Genomic DNA, 19,012 nt, shown 5'->3' on the forward strand with positions numbered 1-19,012 from the left:
AATGTCAGGATGGCCAGGTATCAGTGACAGGAAGTTTGGGACTACAGAATAATTCCTGGAGAATGTGTAACTCTGAACAGGCTCCGCTTTCACTGAGCCTTAATGGGATGTGTGAACAGCTAATCCCTCCATTCAATGAAATCTATTTTAGATGCCAAGGGGAGTCCAGGGGATGCCAAGGAAAGGCCACACTGTCATATTCGCCCGAGCACCGTTTTCTGTCTTATAGATTGTTGTTCAAGTTCACCAGCCTTGTTTTCTACAATGACAAGCCTTCTCCCTATTAGGGAATGGGTCAACATCATTTGTCTTCAGAGTGGCAGATTCTTTCCACATAGAGCTCTGTAAAGGTCCTAAGACACTGAACCCTTCTGAGGAGTAACTTGGGCAAGAAGCTGGCGGCCCCTTTCCCCATTTGGTTATCCACAATGAGCAAATCTCAATCATCTGACCTATTATCTCCTTTCTGTCCTTTTCAGAAGTCTCCCAAATGACTTTGCCCTTACCCAACATGGCAGTTATGAGCTACATGTGGCTGTTGTGTATTTGAAATAGACTCTCTAAAGTAGGTGTGTGCACTCTAGGTGTAATACACATCCAATTTCAAAAAACATACAGTGTGAAGAAAATAAAATGCCAAAGATATTTTATAATGATTGTACATTGAGATGAAAATATTTGGAACATATTGTATTAATTAAAATATTTTATGAAAAATAGCTGGAAAGTGGTGGTGGCTCACATTGTAATCCTAGCTATTCAGGTAGCTGAGATCTGAGGATTGTATTTTGAAGACAGCCCAGGCAGGAAAGTCCATGAGCCTCTTATCTCCAATTAACTGCCCCCAAACTGGAAGTGGAGCTGTGGCTCAAAGTGGTAGAGTGCTAGTCTTGAACAATAAAAACTCTAGAACAAGATCCAGGCAACCCCCACTACTGCCAAAAACAACAACAACAATAATAAGATCTGTGTTTTTTTACTAAAAACTTTTCAGTTATATATGTGGCATGTACTATAACTCTATTGAACAACACTGCCCTAGAAATTCAAAAATCTCAAAGTCCAAATAACAGCTGTTGTGTGTATTTGAAAAGGACCCCAAACCTTTCATCCAACAATGTGCTTGCAGTTTGGGTTCAGAGCGGCCATCATGGCTTCCCCTGAGTCTGCACTTTCCATCGCTTCAAAAGTGTTTTATTTATTTATTTGTTTATTTATTTTTTGCTGTAATCATCACCAACAAAAGGACCAGAACTGCTCATAGCTCTGGTTTCTAAGTTTCAAATGGAATCACTACAGATTATAAATATGTTGAGGTTCGTACACAAGATGGTGAAGAGAAGGAAGAATCTTGATTCTTTTCCATCCCCAGGTAGACAAACCTGGTCAGAGTCTTTGCCATTGCTGCTTTTCAGTGAGAGCTCAGCGCTCCCCTGCCATTTTGAGTATTTGCCAAGGGATCACATTTCACTTCATCAAATCAGGAACTACATGCTAAACTAATAGAAAAAGAAGCCTTGGGAGACCTAGTGATGGAAAAAACAAGGACAATCAGATGAGAGAGAGAGAGAGCGCGCGCTATCTCTGCCAATATCCCAGAGAATGGAAACCAGTACTGTGGGCTAGGTGGGAAGGTGGTGAAATATAAATCATGCCAAGCAGTATGTGATGGCTTTTTTCCTTTTGTTTCTGATAGAATAAAATCAGTGTTTCAGAGTGAAGTAGGGAGGTAGGTCTGGATGGCACCATATTGGCCACATGGTTAATGGTAAGGTCTGGCATCTTGTCTTCATGGTTAGAGAAGGGAAAGTCCTGCTTCCCGGGTGATAGGCACACCTGAATTCCTAGTGGAAGGAAGTCCCACCCCCAGGTGATGGGTGTGCCTGAATTCCTGGAGGCAGGAGCTGGTATCTCGCTGGTAGGCTACTAAAACTGTCAGTCCAGTGCCTGGGACTGGGAATTTCCTGTGACCCTGCCCTGAGCCTATTTAGGCCCAGACCAGCACAGGTCCCATTACACCATGCCAAATGTCTCCCTGTTCCAGTCCTGTCTCCTGTCTCTTGGCTCTTCTCCAGTCACCATGGTGTCCCTATTCGGCTCTCCATTGGAGCTGAATTATTTTGTTGGCATTGTTTTTGTTCTTTCTTTCCTCTCTGGCCTGTTTCCTAACAGTATTAAGTGTATTTGTGGGCTGCTCTTAGTTCTGAGACACCAAGTCCAGGACAGGGCAGTTGTTTCCAGCTAATAAAGATTCCTTTGTCACCTCTGAACATGCCTCTGTGGACTTCTCCACTCTGAGGTTATTTCAAGAGGAACATAGTAGATGGAATGTTTTCTTCATTTGTAGAGAAGCATTTGACAAATGTCACATGAATCTTATTGAGCCCGTTCACTGAGACTTGCTGGAAGAGAAGGGGTGGGGCACAGTCCAGGAGCCAGAATTGCTGCTGTCTGGAGAAAGTGCCTGCCCTGTAGGTGCAGGGGTGGAGAGAGAGGGAACACTCCCTGGGCCGACTCAAGGAAGACTGCCTAAGTGTACAAGGAAATTTCTTCACACCTTCAGCTCTCCAGGTGTCTTTTTTTTTTTGCCAGTCCTGGGGCTTGAACTCAGAGCCTGAGCATTGTCCCTGAGCTTGTTTTTGCTCAAGGCTAGCACTCTACCACTTGAGCCACCGCTCCACTTGCCAGCTTTTTCTGTTTACATGGTACTGAGGAATTGAACCCAGGGCTTCACGCATGGTAGACAAGCACTATACCACAAAGCCACCTTCCCAGCCCTTCTCTGGGCCTTAAAAATAAAAAATAAATTAGTAGCTGATATTTAGCTATTAAATTCCCAAGACATTATTTCACCAAATGGTATTTGCCAACCACAAGATAAACCTACTTTCTTGACTTACTCTCCCAAATTTCAAATGGTAGCTGCTGGCTTCGGTCACTTCTACTAACGGCAATTCCACCAGACAGAGTACATACTTGTTTGCTGCACTCCGTGTGTGTGTGTCTGTGTGTGTGTGTCTGTGTGTGTGTGTCCGCACGTGTGGCAGTACTGGGGCTTGAACTGAGGCCCTCATGTTGTCTTTTGGCTTCTTCACTCAAGGCTGGCACTCTGCCACTTGAGCCATACCACTGCTTCTGGCTCTTTGCTGGTTAATCTGAGAAACGTTTCAAGGCTAGCTTTGAATCTGCCATGAGCAGATTTTTTTTCCCACTCAGCATTCAGAAATAATCTTTTGAAAAGTTTTCCTGATGAAGAAATAGACTATATATTAGCTGAAAAGTTACTGCCTGAAATTTTGGGCTTTTTTTTTTTTTGCCACATATTCCAGCAAATTGGTTTCTATTTTTTTTTTTGTTTGTTGTTGTTGTTCCTTAAACAAATCTGAATCAGCTCCTTTGTTTCTAGGTCATCTCCATCTCCAGCCCAATTAGGCTGCTTCTTTCTGACACCCAGCACCTGTGCCCAATGTGCTGGCATAGGGCTTATATGACAAGGGAGTGGTACAAATTCTTCTGTTGGAAAAATGCAACCATTACAAAAGGTAGAAGACCAGGTTTGAGGAGGAAGATTGGGTTCAATTTTAGGTTTGGAGCTCAGAGTTGATTCTGGAGCTAGACAGTTCAGGCAAAAGGATGGAAAGCTGGGAAATAATGGTATCATGAGAATCATCCATCCTCACAATGAGATCTGGCCAATGGTACAGTCAAGGAAGTATCAATAAGAGGACAGCAAAACATCGTGGATGTGGTTTGAAACTATTTACCTTGGAAGCAGGCTTGAATGGAATGATCAAGATGCAGAAACATTTAATATGTTTTTAAATAGTCGACTAGGGGGCTGGGAAGGTGGCTCAGTGGTACAGTGCTTGCCTTGCATGCATGAGGCCCTGGGTTGGATTCCTTAGCACCACATAAGCGGAAAAAATCCAGAAGTGGCACTGTGGCTCAAGTGATAGAGTGCTAGCCTTGAGCTGAAGATCTGAGGAACAGCGCCCAGGTCCAGAGTTTAAGCCCACAACGAAGAAAAAAAAATAGTCAACTAGGGATGTTATCCAATGTTACTAGTTATTTCTGCTGATAAGAATAAGATTTAATATATAATAGCATCTGCCTGCATCAGCTTTCTGACTTTTGCCAATATACTATAGCTGTGTAAGATATTGTTGTTGAGGGAAGCTGAGTGAAAGGAACGTAGGAACTCTACTACTTCTGCAAATTCTTGGAAGCCAAAATATTCTGAAAGAAAAAGGATTTTTAATTAACATGACACAGTAAGACATTTTCAAAGCTTCATATCCTGTCTCATGTTCACACACAGGCCACTGCTGTTTACCTGCTCAGAGACTCTTCCCCTCCAAGGACAGGGGTTCCCCTTCCCTCCCCGCCCCCATGAACTATCTGCTTCTCCCTGGGCCTGGGATGTGATGTTGGCAGCCATGACTCTGTAGACAACCAGAGCAGGCTCTGTGAGTACTGATGGCACCAGTCTCTTGCCTTTGAGGGTGATGTCCAGCTCAGAGCCCCGGGCTGTGACATGGAGCCTGCTCTGTGACCTGGAGAATTTGTGTAATTGCGTCCCTCCCCTCCACATTGCCTGGCCACAGCCACTGATCAGGCCCTCTGCTCTCGTCTTTTTGCAGGATGCTTCCATTGCGCACAGATTCCACATGATGAGAGAGAAACACCCCGAAAAATTCAACAGCAGGTAAGAGGGCTACATGCCCGCTGCCCTGCAGCCCCACCGCTGCGAGCAGCCAGCCAGACTTCACCTGCTGCCACGGAAATGTTCTTGGCCCAGGCCACCCTGGGACTTTGCTTTCCTGCCACATCTCCGGAAGGAGAGTTTCCATTTCAAAAAAAAAAAAAATCAGAAACCTGCCATAGCCTGGATGCCTGTCCCCAGCCAGAGGATCTGTGCACGGGGAGGGATTTGGAAGTGAGAGAGGGCGGGTGAGTCCGCTGGTGGGTGGCAAGGAGCCTGCTATTAGCTCAGTGGAACCCCCTTCTGGGGATCAGCTGCTTCCTTCAATGCTTTACCCCCCAGCCCCATCCAGACCTTTCTTCTGCAGATGGACAGGGAGGGTGGAAAGGAGTCAGCGTTGTTTGACCTCAAGATCGAGCTGGGGCAGTTATGGGACTTGGGCCAGGAGGACTGTAGGTATTGCCACTGCCTTCCCCAACAGCAGGGGGCAGTATCAGAGAGGCCCTGGCACAGGCAGTAGCCCTGAGACCACCCAGGCCCTGCCTCAGCTGGGCCATCTATCCAAATAGCAAAGGAAAGAGAAAACCAAATGACATGAAACCCTTCTGGAAAGCCAGAGGGAATATACTAGAGCTGAATTGTGACTCACATAGAGATACTGGGATTGTCGGTTTTTCTTTCTCCCTTCTTCCTCCTTTCTCTTTCTTAGCCTTGGCTAATTTCTCTCCTTTCCCTTTCCTCTTTGTTGTACTATTTCTGTGGGACCACTGGATTCCACTCCCAGCCTCAGGCAGGTGAAGAGGAGTGTGGGTAATAGTTTGGGTTTGATCTCTAAACCTGAAGAGAGATGACTTGATTTAGCCCACAGAGCTAGAGGTGAGAGTGTTGTCTGAAGACATTCTTGTAGGACCTAGAACCTCCCAGAGGGCAGGCATGTTTTTTCTTCATCTGCTCTGGCCCCTTAGACTGGGATGTTAAGCAAGAAGAAGAAAGTCTTGTTAAGGACCAGAACAACCTCAGGAAGAGTAATAGAGAATGATAGAAGCTGAACTAACTTTATTCGGGTATGCATTCTTTCTTAGCACATCCCTTCTTGCTCTCTCTCACAAACAAATCCAATACACTTACTACACAGCATTCCTCCAGTCTCTAAGGACAATACCACTGCTTGCAATTCCATTCATTCTTCTTTTGGTCCTTTTACTTTTTAAAGTCTCCTTTTCCGCTCATTTCTTCTAAGGTTTCCATTTACACACATGCACATGTGTCTGTGGAGATGGACCTATGCTTATAAAATCGGTGCCTGCTATTTATTTAGGCATTCAGCAATAGCTTTTGAAAACATACTACACACTAGACACTGTTCCCTAGGGGTTTGGGAGAGAGATAGGGTAAGGCACTCAAGCCCACTGGTGGAAATGGCTGGAAAGCAGATGGGCATGACAGCCTGTGTAAAATGAAGTGGAGAGAGGGAGGCGACCTAAAGTGACATCAAGCTAACAGCATAGAACTTGTCATGGAGAACTACCTGATGACAGATGTGCTCCATCCAAAACAGAAAACAAGAATGTAATTTCCAGGTTGGAAAAAAGAGAAAGGCAACCCCAATGTGAAGGAACTAAATATACAGAAAGATACACACACAAAAAAGTAATAGCATAATACACTTGGGGAAAAATAAACCATTCAGTATGTCTGTCTTCTAGTCTTGGCATGGGAAAGAAGCCAAATCTTTGTGCTTTGTAGAGAACAAGGAATCAAAGAGGGGAAGAAATTTCTCCATGTTCCCCAAAGCAATAGATAAGTCAATATATGACATGAATAGAACAATTGTCAATTATCCACATGATTAAGTACAATTAAAAAGATGCATCTTTCTAAAAAAAAGGGTAGCATGTATTTTAATGCAAAGTATGAATGACTTCACTGTGGTCAGTATAACTCCCTTGAGTACATTTGTAGATCAGATTCATGCTTCACTCTTCACCTGGTTTTCTGGTCACCTAGAATGCCAGGCATCTGAAATTGAATTTAAATCCATGTGCTTGCCCAAGAAAGGAAGGCATAAGAGGAATACTTCCCAAGATGACCAAACCTTTCCTACCAATAACTTTCCATCTTGCCACTTCTATCCTGCCTGCTTGCCTGTATCCAAAATACTCAGGGGTGCTCAATTTGTCCACAGAGAGGCAGGCAAGCAGCCATTTTTCCAGCCTTCCTTATTTAGCATTGGAGATGGTTTTAAATAGGCAGGTGGCTGTTGCCATGGTTACCCCATTACACCAACAGCTAAACTTAGGAAGGGCCACAAGGGATAGGAACAAAGCTTGATACCTAGGATTTGGAAATGTAAACGATATTATCAAACAAGACTTCATTTTACCTAGCTGAACTTAGGTTTCCCACAGAGGAGTGACTGCTTGGCTGGAAGTTTTTAGCCTTACTGCCTGGGACAATGCTCAGGGCCAACCCTGAGGTTAAATATAGGGAGTTGTAATTGTTCTGTTTGTTTTGTTTTCAGCAAGGGAGTATAGCTAGTGAAGGTTAGACCTTAGAAAACCATTTTTCTGGGCTACTCTAGTAAGAATTCTTCACCCAAGCATCTCAGACATGGAATGTATTTTTCAGGAGAGAATATTTATAACTATCAGACGTTTCTTAAAGGCATTCAAAGACTCCATATGGTCAAAAGTCACAGTGCTGAGTCTCTTTAGGTCCTAACCAGCATCAAATTGTGACTCCGGGGCTGGGATGGAGCTCAGTGGCAAACCACCTGCCTAACAAATCCAGCATCCTGGGCTCAATCTCCAGTACTAAGAAAATTAATTAACCAGTTAATTAATTAATTTTTGGTACTGGTGATTAATTAATTCATTTTTAAAAAACTACAACAAATTGTGACACTCCCCTCATTTTGGGGTTTCAGTAGATTCCTCCCCAGGTTGCTGCCTGGTAAAGTGTTTAGTTACACAAAAATAAATTATTTCCTGATGGAAGGTGGCAAGGTGAGCCATGAGGCTAGAACTATTTTGGGACCCTTCATCTGCCTACACAGTGATAGACTCCTTATTAATTCCTAGATAAGCTGGTTGCTAATTCTTGGATTAATAATATTGTGAAAGTCATCATCTCATTGTCAGCATATTAGACAGAAGAAAGAGTCTCAACTGAGATTCTAACATGAACTTGAGTGTTCTAAAGAAGGGTAAACGAGACATGGTTCCTGCCTTCGAGAAATTCATAGTCTAGCAAAGAAATAAAAATAATCCTTAACATTTTTTCTGCAAAATTATCTTAGTATGCAAGGAAGTTACATTTAGTAATTCACTGAGTATGTAGGAAGTTATACAGTATTATCCGAACATTTGGGAAGGTGCTGGCACTTGCACTCGGGGCCTTGTACTTGCTAGACAGACACTCTACTGTTGAGACATGCCTCCAGCTCCCATTTACACTGCTTATTTTAAGACAGGGTCTTACTTCCTTTCTAGGCACATGTCTAGACTGGTATCTGCCTACTTTAGCCTTCCGATTGTAGCGGGGATGACAGGGACATGACACTGTACCCAACTTCTTCAGACTTTTCTACCTGTGGCTGGCCTAGAGCCATGATCTTCCCAATCTCCACTTCCTAAGATCATGGGCTTACACCACAATTCCCAACCAATGGTTGAGATGGGGATCTCTCATTTGCTGGCCTTCAACTGCAGACCTCTCCTTTTGAGCCTTTTAAGCTAGTATTACAACACCCATGTCCCAAACATCACAAATGAATTGCTTTTGAGTATAAAAACCAAAACTAAGGCTGCCACGCTAAGAACTATTATCCATTTTTGAGCTCCTACTAAATGCCAGATAGCAAACAAGATTTCTTTAATCCATTAAATTGTTTAAATCACAATACCAACTTACAAAGTAAATATTGGTATTCTTGTGTTACGGATAAGGGAACTGAGGCTGGGAAAAAATAAGTCACCTCACTGAGGTCAGAGACTATCTTTTAAGCAGTGAGGCTGATTTGGTTCCTGACCTACCTCAACTCCTGTTCAAGCTCTCTGCTACACCTGCTGTCTCTCCCAGGTTTCACTTGGCAAACATCCAGTATTCGCCAGGCCCTCCAATAGGTACTTTATGCATGATTCCACTCAGTGTTGGTTATAACATGGAAGAGTAAGCACTGCTGTCCTCATTTTAGAGATGGAGACCCTGAGGCTAAGGAGGAGGGAGCCATTGTGGGCTTAGTGGCTTTTGCGAATAGTCTCTGCAGGAAAATGCTTGCTGAGTTCAGAAGAAATAGATCATAAGTCACACAACTCATGCATATCTCATATGACATGAGCCTTCTCCTTACGTCAATGTCCATCACAAGAAGCAAGGATGGGTGTGTGATTCAAGTGGTAGAATACTTGCTGAGGCCCCCGAGTTCCATCCGCAGTACAAACAATCCCCAAACAAAATAAATCAAATGAACAAGAGAAAGAGGAGAGAGAGAGAGAGAAGGAGGAGAGGAAGAGGAAGAAGGGGAAGAAGAGGAAGAGGAGGAGGAAGAGGAGGAGGAGTAAGAGGAGGAGGAGGAAGAGGAGGAAGAGGAGGAAGAAGAGGAAGAAGAAGAAGAAAAGGAGGAAGAGGAGGAGAAGGAAGAGGAGGAGGTGATGGCGGCGGCAGCAGCAAGACTAGTTATATGATTTGTGTGACCCAGAGAAAATTTTAAATGTATAACCCCATTTCAAAAGGTATTCAACATTTCAAATTGATGGCAAAGCATTAAACTAAGTCCAGAGCCCTTAAGAACAGGGTCCAGAGTAACCATGCAGATCTAACTTATGAACTGGCAACAGAGAGGATTAATTTATTTTTGGGGTGCCAGTCTTAAGGCTTGAACTCAGGGCCTGAGTGCTGTCCCTGAGCCTTTCTGATCAAGGTTAGCACTCTACCACTTGAGTCACAGCTCCACTTCTAGCTGGTTAATTGGTGATAAGAATCCCATGGACTTTCCTTCCTGAAGTTGGCTTTAAACCATGATCCTCATATCTCAGCCTCCTGAGTAGCTAGGATTACAGGTGTGAGCCACCAGTGCCCAGCTCAGAGAGGATTATTTTTGTTTTAAGGCACATCTGCCCAGGCTTGAAAGTGAAGAAATAGGAAAATGGAATAAAGGGAGTTTCAGGTAGGAGAGGGAAGGGGTTATCAGTCTGTCAAAGGACCAGTGGTTTATACTAACAGAGGAGACAAAGCTGTCATGAGTCTCCCAGATACTCAAGAGCCCAGCCCTCCGTGACATTCCAGCTCATCTCTGAAGGGTTTGATACATATGAAATCTATCCCCAAAAGCTACAGAATCCCAATGTCACTGAGCAGTTAGGAAAGGAAGTGGAGCTGTGGAGGTTCATATTGTTCGTCAGAAAATCAGAGCACTTGGGGAATGTGTCATTCCAAACTTGTTGAGTGTCATTCACTTGAGCATGGCCCTCAGCACTTGAGAATGAAGCAAGTTATTTCCTGTCAACCCTTCAAAGACACCGAAACACTGCTTATTCCTGCCAAAAACTGACCACTTTTCCCCACAGCCCTTGGGTAATACATAGGTTCTGGGGTGCTAACTTTCTGGGAGCCAGGCCTAGGAAGTAGTTGAGGGGTTCCTCAGAAATGTAGCTTGAATCCCTAGGAGATTGGAAATACATCTTGCAAAGAACTAATTACTTAGTAGATATTTATAGCAGAAGACATCAGGGTATAGCCCAAGCTGGCATCAAAGTTTGGCTCTGACACGTACTTGCTGTGTGACCTTGGACAAGTAGAGTTAATCTTTTTAAACCTTTGCTTCCTCCCTTGAAATTTTTGCAAGGTTGCTCTTCGCATGTAAGGAAATAAAACGTCAAGTTCAAGTCACCTAGTAGGTTCTCAACAGATATTGGTTGCTAAATAGCATTGAATAACAAACATGAGGGAAACATTGTTTTTGATCACGGATTCCGCATTGAAAATCAGTCTTTTTCAATGGTGTGGCAAATGGGATTCAGTTCTTACAAGATCTTGGCTCTGTCATCTTGGCCCTTAAGCTGAAAAGTTGGAGGACAACCAAAACTTGGAAGACACCAGCCATGATTCATCAAAGCCTTCTTGGAGGATGGGAAGACGGCGCCAGTTAGCCAGGGTTGAATTGGGCTGGATTTTCTAGGACTAGAGCTGTGGGGGGAAATTCTTTCCAAACCTCTCATGGAACTAGGGGTTTGAATCTGAATACCAAAGGACTTAAGTCCAAAAGCTAAGTAGGGGATGGAGGCCGGGCATCCCAGATCCCAGCTAAAATGGTACCTGTGAAACAGTGGTAGTGAGTAGAGAGGGGGCAGGACAGATAACATGGATTTTGTGAGTACTTACAGATTGCTAGCTTGGACCATGGAGTACACAGCTGCTGGGTAGGCAAGTGGTCTGGGCAGGGAGATGATAGAGCTGTGATTGAAATGATGCCCAATCACCCATCTCTCCTTATCCCTACCCCCAACCTTAGCTAAATACAGGAGATCTGGGGTAAGAGGAACAACAGAAACTAGCAAACTCCAGACACACAGCTCTAACCATGAAAGGGCCTCTTTCTTCCATGCCAAAATGGTGTGTTCTGCAGCCCCAGTTTATAGCGGCTAACCATTTACATAAGATACTGTTATCTGACAATGAAGCCATTGGGAGTCATTCTTTCCAGGAACCTTGTGAAGTAGCCCAATATTACAGCCCAGATGTTTGACTTTCCCAAAGCCAAAGGTTCAATAGCAGTAACCATGACAAGAGTAAAAGTTTTCATAGCTGGTGTTTTCATTCTGTGCCCTAAGTTGGGCTTTGCTTCTCTCCTCTTTCGATACTCAACACCACCCCGCTCCCAAAACACTATACTAGTTACCCAGCTGTGCAAAGTATATATATACATGTATTATATATATATATATATTTCCCCAAATAAGCTAAATGATTTTTTTTCAAATGATTGAGATTTGGAAAAGCTCTAAATGAAGTTGATTGTGGCATTTTCTGTTTTCATTCTTATCCTAAGGAGATTTCTGAAGGAAATGCAAACCTTATGCTTTGTGTTCAAGTCAGTTCTGACAGAGCAACTCAAATGTTTAGGCTTAAAAAAAAAAAAGAATTGTCAGCCAAGCTCTGGTGGCTCATGCCTGTAATCACAGCTACTCAAGAGACTGAGATCTGAGGAGCATAGCTGTCCAGGACAAGAAAATCTGTGAGGCTCTTCTCTCCGTTTAATCAGCAAAAAGCTAAAAGTAGAGCAGTGCCCAGGCCCTGAGTTCAAGCCCCAGAACCAACACACACACACACACACACACACACACACACACACACACACACACACACACACACACACACACACACACATTGTCCCCACTCTCGCACCCTCTTTGAAAGACTCAGAGGGTGAAATGAATGAAATATGGGCTCATGTGTTTTTCATCATTATGCAACTGCAGAAGTCCAAAGTTTGTTTTGGGGGGTTGGGTTTTGTGGGGTTTTTTTTTTTTTTTTTGGCTGAATTATTTGTTTATAGCCAACCCTTGATTATTTGCAGAAACAAGAGAGCAGCCACAGGATCTTTTCAAGCTATGATGATCAAAGATTTTGGGAGGCTGCTGTTACTATTTGTGTGCAGTTCTCTCTGCCCTAACATTCATAATAGTTTAAATAATCTGATGAAATCACTTTGACTTCTGGCATGGCCTTCAGTTTCCTCCTGGCTTCCAAGTCTGTGTAACCCCAGTTAGATGAACCTCTCAGAATAAAATTTAGGAGCAGCCCATGGACCTCAGGGAGCCCTACAGAGATTACAGAGATGTTAGATGCCAGTTGGCCAGAATAGGTTTTGTGTGTGTGTGAGTGAGTGTGTGTGTGTGTGTTTCTTTTTTTGTTTTGTTGGGTTTTTTGTTTTTAAGGTGTCAGTATTAGGGCTTGAACTCAGGTCCTGGATACTGTCCCTTGGCTTTTTTACTCACAGTTGGGGCTCTAACACTTGTACCACAAGCTCTACTTTTGGCTTTTGCTGGTAATTAGAGATAAGAGTCTCACAGACTTTCCTGCCCTGGCTGACTCCAAACTGCAAGCCTCAGATCTTAGTCCCCTGAGTAGCTAGGATTACAGGCATGAGCTACTAGCGCCCTGTCAGAATAGTTCTTTATTGCAGCTTAACAGGACTTTTCTTCCAGTCCCTTTCAGCTAGAAATAGATATTATCCTGTCAACAAAGAGTGGAATGAGTTTGTGATAACATCAGAAGGAACTGGGAAGCAAGCTGTTTTCAATACATTCACCAAACAATCCAAAAGTTATCAGCATTTGATTGATTTGTTTCTAGAAGCATTTCCATCAAAGAGCTCAAGATGTAGTATGTAACCAAGTTCAGAAGGTTAAGGTTAGAAAGATAACCTCCTGGAAAAAAAAATCAAAGTACACAAATTCAAAGGAAGGTGGGAATTGGCTAGGTCTTTAGTGGGTGTTGACAGTCTGGATACTTTCCAGAGGGGAAAGGTCAAGATACTACTGGAACTTTCAACTATGTCCTAACAGGAAAGGCTGAAGCTGACGTTCTTTTACCCAAAGAAAAGAAGGCATAGGAAGTAGTGATTATTGGCCTTAAATTTGAAGGAAAAAAAAAGTGTTCTTTTTCCCTGAGCTGAGATTTGATTTCAGAGCCTTGAATTTGCTCAGCTGGTATTCTACATCTTGAGTCATACCTTTAGTTTAGCATTTTGCTGGTTAATTAAAGGTGGAATCTCTCAGACTTTTCTGCCTGGCTGGCTTTGAACTGTGATCCTCAGATCTCAGCCTCCTGAGTAGCTAGGACTAAAGGTATGAACTGCAAGTTCTTCTCTGTGACTCCTTTCATCTTTAAAATCAGCCTTGACCAGTCTTTTTCCAGTCACATTTCTCTGATGGCCCTTTTTTGCCTTCCACGTTCATTTCTAAGGACTCTGTGATTACATTGGTCCCATGCACATAACCCAGGCTAAACTTCCCATCTTAAATCAGCAGACTAGCAATTGAAATCCCATCTCCAACCTTGATTCCTCTTTGCTGTGTAATCTAATATATTCCGTTTCCAAGCATTAGCACATGGACATCTTCAGGACATTATTCAGCCTCCTGAAAGTCTGTTACCTCATGGCTTTCTTTTGAAGATCCTACAAAACTATGCATTTAAAGTGCTTATTAGAATCTGACACACCAATGGTAGCTATTATTATTGTTGTTAATATTCTTTTATTACAAAGACATCTTACAGCAGATAATAGTCATCTTAGATGACTCAGGGGACTTTAAAACTCTTAATATTTGGTGATTCTTTAAGATAGACAAGATAAATATCTACTAGTTTCTCCGTGTGTGTGTGTGTGTGTGTGTGTGTGTGTGTGTGTGTGTGTGTGTGTGTGTGTGTGTGTGTATACAGGGGTTTGAACTCAGCGCTCTGCACTATCATTTGGCTTTTTCACTCAAAGCCACACTTCCACCTTCAGGTTTTTTGCTGGTTCCTTGGAGATAAGATCCTCAGAGATTTTCTACCCAAGGTCGTCTTCGAGTCCTCAGATGTCAGTACCTTGAGTAGCTAAGATTACAGGCGAGAGTCACCAGTGCTTAGCATTCTTTTCATTCATCTTATTAAGTTTTTTAAACAAAATATCATTGTATTTTATTAAATACTTTAATCATACATCAAACAGTATTATTACATAGTACATTGTAGTATCATTATAAATGGTTTGGAAAGTTATATATTTTAATATTTTATATACTTTTTAGGGCTTTTTTTCTTTACAAGTCATTGGGGCTTATTGTAAGAGAAAAATCATCAGACTGGGGGTGTGGCATCAGTGGTTAAGGGCTTGTGTAGCAAGAGTGACATCCTGAGTTCAAGCCCTACTACTATAAAAAAAAAGAAAAGAAAAGAAAAGAAAAAGGAAGGAAGGAAGGAAGGAAAGAAGGAAGTTAGGAAGGAAGGAAGGAAAGAAAGAAAATATATGGCACCTTGATCCCCATAAAACAAAATGCTGTCAGCATCATAATATATTTCCTTTCAGCACTTTCACTGTACCACTTTAGAGAGACTATACTGTATATACTGGTTAAAACCTTATTACATAATTACAGTAGCATTAAACATTATTAAAGCCTTTATAGCCTATGAAAGAAAAATGATAGAAAGCAGCTGCAAACTCCCACTGTTAGCAGAAGTTTGATTAGTATTTTTTTTCCAATTAAAAAATCCCAACAGCTGGGCACTGGTGGCTCTTGTTTATAAATAATCCTAACTACTCAGAAGGCTGAGATCTGAGGATCCAGGTTTGAAGGCAACCTAGGCAAGAAAGTCTGTGAGACTCTTATCTCCAATTAAGGACCAAAATAAAAGGCTCAAGCTTTCTATGGCTTTTTCTGAGTGCTCAAGCCCCAGGCCGACACACAAAAGAAAGAAAAAAAAAATCCCAGTGATTTCGTTTAGTCAATATGAAAATTTTCAAGACATTACTCAACTCCCTTTGCAATTGAAATAGTTAAATGATGAGTTTTACAGCTCTACTTTTGTGAAGAATGAATTAGATCTCATCAGCTGTACCTGATTTTGGTGTATCTCATTTTCTGTTCTACCTGATTATCAGAGATAGTAAGGACTGCTGGCTGAACTTTAGGGCATGAGTGACAAAGAAAGTGGGTGTGTGGAAAGATGATATTCCCAATGTCCTGCTCCAACCATACCAAAATAGTAGCCATCATCTATTAATAATTTTCCATTTCTTACAAATATTAATGTCCACGTATAAGGTAAATATTGCTGATCCATTTTATACATCAGATGCATCTTGCACACTAGTTCATAGGGGAGCTGCTGTTCAATCTAGGCCTGTATGACTCCACAGTCTCCATGTATTCTGCCATACTTTCTAGCCTTTCCATGTGCCCAGCGTGTTGTCCCATGACACAGAGACCAGAGAAGAAGCCACAGAGTCAATTAAAGGACTCATGTAAAAAACCATAAGTAAACTAAATTTGTTTTTCCTGGAGAGAAACCAAGAACCTAATGAATATGAGCCTCCAGCGAAAGATTTAGGGGATGAATTAGTGGCCACACACACCCCTTGATTCTCCATCTCAGCTTAGAAAAGAATGAGGAGGAGGAGGAGTGCCATTTTGGATGAGAAGAGGAATCTTCGGGCTTAGAGGACATTTCAGGCTGAAATAAGTTCTTGAGAGAAGTTGTAGAATCTCTTATGAAAGTCTCCCAAACAGAAACCTTCAAATGACAAACATATTATCTTCTCTGAGCCCAAGGGTGTGCTCATTATACACCAGGCCCACACCAGGGACAAGAGTCTTTTGCCTCACACGATGTGACTCAGCTGTCACTTGGCCCTAAATGTTCCATCCTCAGGATTTCCACAGCCACCCCTCCCTAGTGTGTGTGTGTGTGTGTGTGTGTGTGTGTGTGTGTACCTGCACACACACCCACGCCTGTTGGTACTAGGGCATGAACTCAAGGCCAGGGTGTTCTCCCTTAACTTTGTCCATCAAGGCTTTTTGCTGGTTAATTGGAGATAAGAGTCTCACAGACTTTTCTTCCCAGTCTGGCTTTGAAGTGTGAGCCTCAGCTCTTAGCCTCCATAGTATAAACCTCCTTCTTTTGGCTCTCCCCAGCACATCTTAGATGGCTCCTTTCCCTTCCCACTGGCCTATACCAGAGCCACCATCCATGTCCCCTTTTCTGAACTTAAGCTCCCTTTCTTTGTATAAGATCCTCCTCTTCAAACACTGGTTCTACCTCCTCAGTGTCATACTCCATTTCAGCCCTTCCCCACACAGCTGCCCTTATGCCTTGAACTGCTCATCAAGAGTGGCATCATTTCCTAGGGCCTCAACACTATTGGTTCAAAGTGACGCCAAGAATATTGAGTACTCGCTCCCTGGTCTCCATGTCAGTATTCAACTTTCACTTAGAATCCATCTACACGATTGTTCATAGGTTTTTATCTCCTTTCAATTTGTCCTTGTTGACTCCTATAATTCATTATGCTTTGGGTACTATATCTTGTTACCTCTCCAGCTCATTCATAAGCTTTCCTTCAGAGAAAGGTCTGTGCCTGTTTGGAACTCACGAAAATTGAACGAGAAGAGTGATAACTGAGTATGTATCTTCATTCAGCAAAAATGCTTTAGGTCTTCATTTTGTGTTAGCTAACATTATATTGGAGCTGAGAGGAAAGGGAGACCACCACGGCCCCTTCTTCTCAGGAATCCTTCAGTTTGCACCCACACACAGTCGTCATTCCAAAAACATCAGCATCCTACGGCTGTAGTCACAAATTATTACAATTAAAGTGACTTTATAGGAATATATTCTCTCACAGCCCGGGAGGTCAAGATGTCAGTCAAGCTAGTAGGCTAAAAAAGGTACCCATGCCTCTCTCCTGCTGGTTGCGGTCCTTGGTTTATAGCTGTATTAGGCCAATTTGCCGTTATTACACGGGGTTCTTCCTGTATCCCTGTATCCAAAAGTTCCCTCTTCATGAAAAACCAGTCATTGGATTAGACACACCTTCCTCCAGGATAACCCTACTTTATCTTAATTACATCTCTTGATTACATAAGATCTCATTCACAAATATGGACATTTAGGACTTCAATGTATTTTTCCTCCCCAGAAGGACACCCTATAATACCAATAATACCAACCCTCTCCCAAGTCTTCACACATAAAAAGAAAATTCTATATAATATAATGAGCTTTGTTGGGGTTTGTTTGTTTTGTGCCCAGTACTGAGGTTTGAATTCAGAGTTTTTCACTCTTTCTTAGCTTTTTTTGCTCAAGGCTGGAGCTCTACCACTTGATCCACAGCTTCATTTCAGGCTTTTTTGCTGGTTAATTGGAGATAAGAATGTCAGATGTGTCTACCTGCGCTAGCTTCAAGCCATAATCCTCACATGTCAGCCTCCTGAGTAGCTAGGATTGCAGGCATGAGCCACAGGCACCTGACTTGTGAGCTTTGTTTTAACCAGAGGATACAAACCATGAGAGTGTTGCTGAACTACCTACTACAAAAGTGGGGTTAGGCCTCATAAAGAAGATAGCTTTTGAGAGAGAAATATGCCTTCACCAACCAGAGAAAGAACCCAGGCAAACTAAGAGTTGGGAAGCAACCTGGGCCAAAGACACACATGTGAGAGGATTCTGAAAAGGAGCAGAATGTAAGAGATTTCAAGGGAAGTGGAAAGACAGGAGGAGGCGACTACAATAAGAGCTTGCTGGTCTGCATAGAAGTTTGTACTTCAACCCAAAAGTGGGTGAGAACACAGTCAAGGGACTCACTGTGTTCTGAATAGATTGATGAAAGATGACTTACCGTCCAAGTTTACACAGCAAAAGATTTCAGGCACCCAGAAACATTGAGGTCTCATTGAGATGTCATATGATGTAGGGTATTAGACCAGATGAAGAGCAGGGAGAGAGAAAGAGGGGGTTCCCAGTGGGAAACGAAGAAGAGGGGTGGCAGGAGAGAGATAAGGTAACCCAGCTCTGTTCATCTGGAGCCCTGGTACATGACAGCACGGTGAAAACTGCGAAGCATGCTATTTGGCTGTGGAAGTAGTTTATATTGGGAAACAACAACAACAACAAATCCATGTCATTCTTTCTTGCGTACCACTACAATTTCAGATTTTCTCATGCACAAGTCAATTTAGGTGGCTTTTAAACTTAGTTTAACATGTTATGTGGTTTGTGTGCTTCTTTGTTTGATTTAAGCTCTCAAGAAGAATAGAATTTCAGAACTCATTAGCCTTCTATTATCCTTTACTAATTAGAACCTTGGAGAATTATTATCCATTTGCACAAGGGAATTTTTTTATGATAGAATAAAATTCATCTTTATATTTAAACTAGTGGGAATACCATATTCATCCTCTTATATTTTCTTTAAACTGTTTGTAATTAAGCATTGTATTAAAAAGAAATTGACAAATAAGCTGAAAGAGTTACAAAAATTCTCAAGAAAGAATCTAATGACTAATTTTACTTCTTTATTTGTATGAAGGATTGAACTCAGGGCCTTACATTTGTTCATCTGGTGCTCTATCACTTGAGCCACACCTCCAACCCAGCCATTTTTGCTGTTTATTTTGGAGATGGAGTCTTGAGGATTTTCCTGTCTGGGCTTCCTAAATCTCAGCCTCTTGAATAGCTAGGATTACAGGTATAAGCCACTGGGACTTGAACTCAGGGCCTGGGCACTGCCCCTGAGCTTCTTTTGCTCAAGGCTAGCACTTT

The 19,012-nt window shown here is 42.4% G+C and overlaps 1 protein-coding gene across 1 annotated transcript in view; it reads left to right on the forward strand.

The window, feature by feature from the left end:
- The window catches only part of Dgkg (diacylglycerol kinase gamma), a 206,193-nt gene that overhangs the window by 115,597 nt on the left and 71,584 nt on the right, over window positions 1-19,012 (forward strand). Inside the window, exon 20 of the mRNA XM_042667936.1 lies at window positions 4,641-4,705. Within this exon, the coding sequence (XP_042523870.1) occupies window positions 4,641-4,705 (65 nt within the window). The remainder of the gene's footprint in view (window positions 1-4,640; window positions 4,706-19,012) is intronic.

Source organism: Dipodomys spectabilis, unplaced genomic scaffold (genome assembly GCF_019054845.1).
Source record: "Dipodomys spectabilis isolate Male_0828 unplaced genomic scaffold, ASM1905484v1 ptg000017l, whole genome shotgun sequence".
Classification (NCBI taxonomy): Eukaryota; Metazoa; Chordata; class Mammalia; order Rodentia; family Heteromyidae; genus Dipodomys; species Dipodomys spectabilis.